This window comes from Pipra filicauda, unplaced genomic scaffold (assembly GCF_003945595.2).
Source record: "Pipra filicauda isolate LSUMZ 115617 unplaced genomic scaffold, ASM394559v2 scaffold154_size2910363_pilon, whole genome shotgun sequence".
In the NCBI taxonomy this organism is placed as follows: Eukaryota; Metazoa; Chordata; class Aves; order Passeriformes; family Pipridae; genus Pipra; species Pipra filicauda.
The window spans coordinates 917,716-923,715 of NW_024104040.1; the positions used below are offsets into that span (position 1 = coordinate 917,716).

Below are 6,000 nucleotides of genomic sequence, written 5' to 3' on the forward strand. Positions count from 1 at the left end.
TTCAGCTGAGGCAGTCCTGGAAGAGATCTCATCTCCCTGCATCCCAAAGCATCCTTTGGGATGCTGTTTGAGCTTGGATTCCGACAACAAGACTGAGGCTTTTTCCCAGCTCTGTCCTTCAGACTGCTGATCTGAGAATTTATCTGATTTCAGTATACAGACTGAAAAAGGCAAGGTCCTAGAGCAGATATCCTCTCTTGGTACATATCCTAAGACTCAGATTGTGTCTCTCATCACCTAACACATGCATAAAGCAAAACTTGGATTGTGTCTCTCATCACCTAACACATGCATAAAACAAACAAAACAAAGAATCATGACAAATGGGTGCATTTTAGTACCCTGGTCTCAATCTTCTCCCCTACTGCTACGCCCAAAAAATGCAAGCGCTCACTTTAAGAATACACAAGACCCACAGATTATGAAATTCAGAGGTGTAACAACAATGGCTCTGGTTTTGCTTTTAAGGCACAAAATGAAGCCAGTAAATAAGGGCGTTTCTTGAACGAAATTTGTTAGCCTGTATGTGCCACACAGCATCATTACAGTACTGGGGTCAGAAGCAGCTGCATGGTGTGGAGGGTCAACCTTAGAAGTTAAAAGTTTAAATCATATCATATTTCAGCATAATGATTTAAGAGCAACAGATCTGTTCTCATTAGTGCACTGAAAAATCATGCCTCCCTGTCTGTATGTCAGAGGAGGCAATTAACAGCAGCATTAAAATGGCATACACATTCCTAACAACACGTCTCTATTACCTCCCATAACTCATTCACTTTGTTCCCCAGCGACGTCCCAGTCTTCACCTCAAATTTATGCACCAAAAGGGATTGCAGTTTTAGGTGGAAGCAGTCAAACTCCAAAGACAATTCATCTTAGGTTGCTCCCTCACTCATACAGACCACACTCACATTATGAGGAGGATCGGGTTCACTTTCAGTGCCTTGTAAAAAGTGTCTTTATTTTGCTTTCCAAGGGGGAGGGCTGGAAGGAGAGATTCTCTGTTCTGGCACGCAGAACCTCAGGATAAGGAACGTTTTGTGAAGCTGAAGATAACTGGACATGCATCCTTTGCAGTACTGAACTGCTTTCATCCTTGACATTTCTTCTAGCTCTCTTTATTTTATTCTTTTATCTCTGCAAAGCCTGATCAGCTCTCTCTCTGAAAGATTACCTTTCCCTCCTTATCCTAGCAGGCAAAAGTGTCAAGCTCTGGGCACAATGGTCTTTGCGAATCTAAGCAAACTTTTTAGTGGTTGTGACAAAAAAGGGGCTCTGCTCAGCCCTCACCTGTAGTGAAATCAGTCTAAAATAAATTTATGTTATCCAAAGTAGGAGAAGAAAGAGCCACAGGAGATTTTAGACAACTCCCTTCTTCACATGGATAGGTTTGCCCATGCTATTCTTCGTCCTGTATGGCTGGGAAAAGTAGAAGATTGAAAGCAAAGATGAACAATTACAACTTCTTACTGAAAATACTCCTGTCATAAATAGCTTATATGTTAATTCTGCTCAATATCCTTTGCAGATGTACAGTAATATTTCTATCTGTGCAATAACAGATTTCTCTTGTAATTTCATAGCTTCTAACACTCTGTTTTCCTCTATATCACTATCAAGAATATCCTTCGATGCATGTTTGCATCTTTCTCATCCCTGTGTTAAAAATCCTTTGTGCTACCAACCAGTTCAGCACACACACTGACTTGTATAGTAGCATTGCTCAGGATTTGTTCTGTGTTGTATCACACATTTATTATAATTGCTCATGCCTTTGAACTTCTGTGTTAGGGTCCTGTGACATGTCCAACACACACCACTCAGACCTCCTGCATATGTTTCATGTTTATGTCACTATATTCATATAAGCTCTGTTATAACTGGACTAAGTAAAGGTTACTGGATCACTCCACTTCTAATCCTTGGTTTTCAGATGCTTTCTGGCTGTTGTAAAATGCTCTGGACTGGATTTTTTTAAAATTAATATTTGAAGTTTCTACCCAGGAAAGACCTATTTGCAGATTATTGTTTGTTTGATTTGGTGCACACAAAGATGAGAGAGAGAAAGAAAGAGAAAATGTAGGCTTTACCTGCAGATTACATCCAGGCTCCAAGATAAGACACAGAAGGGACAATTTTAGCAATACAGGCTGATATCTCATTAATTGATAAAGCATTCACTGTATAAGGCCAACTTGGGGTAAACTGAACTGGCATACCCTGTGAAAGGTCAGTGTGCTGTATCTACTGAAAACTGTGCAGTAAGCACATTAAGCTGCCCTTAAAGTAAACTGGTTGAGGCTAAGAAAGCTGGGCTTTCAGGCTAGGCCATTCCTGGGGCAGTACAGGCTCCACTGATTTCAGTGGAACGCTACCAAGGACAAACCTGTTTCTCCCTGTGCATCTTTCTTATCAAATGAGAGAACTGCACAGGACAGGGTATTCAGTCACATTCCAGTTCTCAAGCACAGGATCCCAAATAATTTGTCCTCCAGTACCATCATTATACAAGGAGTACATAGCAAGGTGCTTATGATGGCAGAGGAAGAGAAGAAGGAGGAGGAGAAGAAGCAGGAGGTAGAGGAAGCAGCAGAGGTGGAGGAGTAGTGGAAAGAAGCAGTTAAGCTACTTTGGGTATCAATATTAAGAGCCCCTCTGTCATCCTGGAGCAACAGTCCCAAAATGACCACCTTGACTTTGTCATTGCTCAATTTTGGGCATTAGTATTAAGTCATTTACAAACAGCATCCACATTACCAGCGCTGCCATGACAGCAGTGATTACAGAGAGAGTTTAAAGTAGTAATTACAAAATACATCACAGATATATGGGAAGAAGTTCTCAGTTTTAACAATGCTTGTCCCTGTCTTAAATTAGGGCCAATGTTTTCAAACATATGGTGGTGTTTGAGTATGAGGAAGCTGCTTTCATTTGTTTCCCAGGCAACAAATACTACTTCATACCCCAATAAATAACTACAACTTAGAAGTATCATTTGATAAAGATAAATCTGACCCTAAAGCAGTCAAGTCCCTATATAAACCACATTAATTATTAGTAAAAAAATATCACAAAGTTTGTGAGCTCAGTGTTGCTTGCTGGAAACGAAACTGCCAGCATATTATACGTAATTTGTTTTACTGATTTAAAACATAACACATTACGAATACCAGCAATGGGAAATATAATTTATTCCTTACAGATATTTAGTGATGTAATTATTTAGATATTCCTCCATTCTCCAGAGAGGGTAGATACAGAGACAGCTGCAATCAACAGATCATTTTGTTGTTACTGAGAAAAATGTGTAACTACACCAAGTTCTACAGTCGTACAATTATCGCCACCATCAAGTGTAAAGAGAAAATATGAAAAGCCAAATCTGTACCCTGAAAAGGAAATCACCAAGTCAAGATTTGGTTTGGCTCTCTGACTTCCATAATGGTGGCAATGGCACTTGATGTGATGATATGTTTGAAGCTTCTCTTTTCTCTTGTTATTAGCACAGTCATTTAAGTATTCTTCTTTGCATGTTTTATTACTGATTTCTGTAACTCTGTGGGGGAAAGAAATAAGATAGCTGTGATCACTCGTAGGAAAACCAAATGGTAAGGACTAGCACTCCCTCTCGATAGAGTGTGGGGCACCAGCAAGTGTTCCCAGCAGGAAAAACATCTTCCCTGCAAATGCCATTTCTCCGCTTTGCAAAAAGCAATGGAGGCAGAACAGAAGGAGACGCAAGTTGCATTATATGTTATTGCCACCCTTGGTCCTTTGCATCCTGCCTCTCCCCAAAACCCCAAAGAATGGAGCGTAAGGGTTTCAGTGATAACAGTCACCGGTTTGTATCACTGGATCCTCATTGTTTTGGTTTGTTCCTGCCATTACACTTACGCTGATAATGGCAAGCTCATGACAAAATTTTTGGCACAAGCACCCTATAAATAAAGAACATTGTAAATACATTATTTTTAATATGTTGCATGGCCCTGGAGACACACCATGCCACAGTGTCAGAAGTAACTTAATAGTGTGTGTGGGCTTGCAAAATAAATGCTCTCAAAAAGTTTTTCCTCCCTTCAGGCAGCTACTCTGGCAAGTGAATAAATAATCACATCATTTGGTGTCCCAAAGTCTGGAAATTCAGTGTAACTATCATGATGTTTACTGGCCTCCTGGCATCTGGAATAAAACTCTGCAATCCAAGAACAGGCACACTGGTGCCCAAAAATAATTTTCTTATATGTATGGTTTCTTTCCTTCCATCCTTCAAGTTTATTTTTGCATCTGAAGAAAAACTAGATTCGAGTCTCACAAACTCCTAAACTTTCCATAATTTCCTTTGATGTTTTCATTGTAAGTACTCCCCAGTGTGTAAAGTCTACGCCTTTTGCTAAGGCTATCAATTTTCATAAACAGAAAGCTTTCTTGCAACCCCCCCAATACATTTTTACTAGGTAACAGTGTAGCAATTTGGCAATCTGCTTCTTTATTTCATTTTAAAGTAGGTAATACTTCTGTCACAACTTTGTAGGATGTAGTCAACTACTAGAACTGGCATGTTTCCCCCATTTAAAACAAAAGGAGAGGGAAGGGAGGAAAAGAGAGGAAAAAGAAAAGGAACAAAGCTTCAGTTTGAACAGATGCAAAGCAAAGATCAAAAATTTTCCAGTCGGTGGATGTTGAGGAGAAATATGCCAAATACATTTCACAAGCCAGTTAAACCTCTACTGGCACCTAATCACTGCCAGATGTTTAGAAGGTACACCAAGAACATCGCGAAACGGTGGCAAAAAATAAACAAATAAGCCAGGGAGAAACCCAAGTCTTCTTCTCGGGACGCCGGCGAGGGGGAAGATAAAAGCTGGGTGCCGAGATAAAACGTGCTGGGGAGAGCACTCATGACGGGACACACGCACACGGACACCCTCTCCCGGACCGGCACCGACCGACACAAACCGAGCCGCGGCGGCAGCGCAGCCCCCGGTGCGCGGGGCCTGGGCTCGCCCGCTGCCGGGCCGGCCCCACGCATGACCCGGGGTCGCGGTGAGACCCGCGCTCTGCCGCTCCCGGCACCGGCTGCCCGTGCTCTGCCGGCGCTCTGCCCACAGCCGGCATGCCCTGCCCGCCACCTGCCTGCACGGTGTCTTGCCAGCACCCTTCCTACGGGCGGCTTACGCCGCTGGCACCCTCCCCACTGACCGCCCTGCCTGCACCCTGCCCGAAATCCCCCCTTGCTGCCTTGCTGCAGACTGTCCGCGTGCTGCCCTGTCCGCACGCTGCCCACACGCTGTCCTGCCCGCACCCCACTGATCCTGCCCGCACCCTACAGGTCCTGCCCGCACCCTACAGGTCCTGCCCGCACCCTACAGGTCCTGCCCGCCGCCTGCTCCCCGCCCGCACACTATTCGGACGCTGCCGATCCCCCCCACGCTGCCCGTTCCCTCCCGGCCGGTGCCCGGTGCGCGGTGCCCGCGGCACACGTGTGCGGGCGGCGGAGCGGGCGCCCGGCTCCCGTCCCTACCTTTCATCTTGGCGCCGGGGCGGGTCTCATAGGACGGACGGGGCGCGGCGGGGGCTGCCGCCGGGAGCGGCGGGCGGCGGAGCGCTCCCTGCTACTGCCGGGCCATGCCGGGTGCCGGGCGCGGCCCCGCTGCGCAGCCCCGGCCGCTGCCGCTCCGCTCGCCGTCGCTGCTCGGCCGCCGGCGGCACCGCGCTCTCGCCGCCAGCCCCGCGGAGCCCGGCTCGGCCCCGCCTCCCTCCCTCCGCCCCGGGGAAGGGGCCGCGGCCGGGGCGGCGAGGGCGGGCTCGGGGTCCCGCCGGTGGATGGGGCTGGGGGGGGTTCGGACCCCGTCCCGCCGCGTCCCGCGGGACCGCGGGGTTCCCGGGTTGCGGGGCCGTGGGCAGCAGGGGCTGCCCGTGGGGAGCAGCTCGGGACGGGACTCACAGGGCACCCGCCAGTGACTTGGGAGCTTGGCAGGGAGAATGGTGCTCTCC

The 6,000-nt window shown here is 47.0% G+C and overlaps 1 protein-coding gene across 1 annotated transcript in view; it reads right to left on the reverse strand.

Moving 5' to 3' along the window:
- The window catches only part of COLEC12 (collectin subfamily member 12), a 101,950-nt gene extending 96,274 nt beyond the window's left edge, over nt 1-5,676 (reverse strand). Inside the window, exon 1 of the mRNA XM_027731262.2 lies at nt 5,528-5,676. Within this exon, the coding sequence (XP_027587063.1) occupies nt 5,528-5,534 (7 nt within the window). The 5' untranslated portion in view covers nt 5,535-5,676. The remainder of the gene's footprint in view (nt 1-5,527) is intronic.
- Nucleotides 5,677-6,000: the final 324 nt, after the last annotated feature.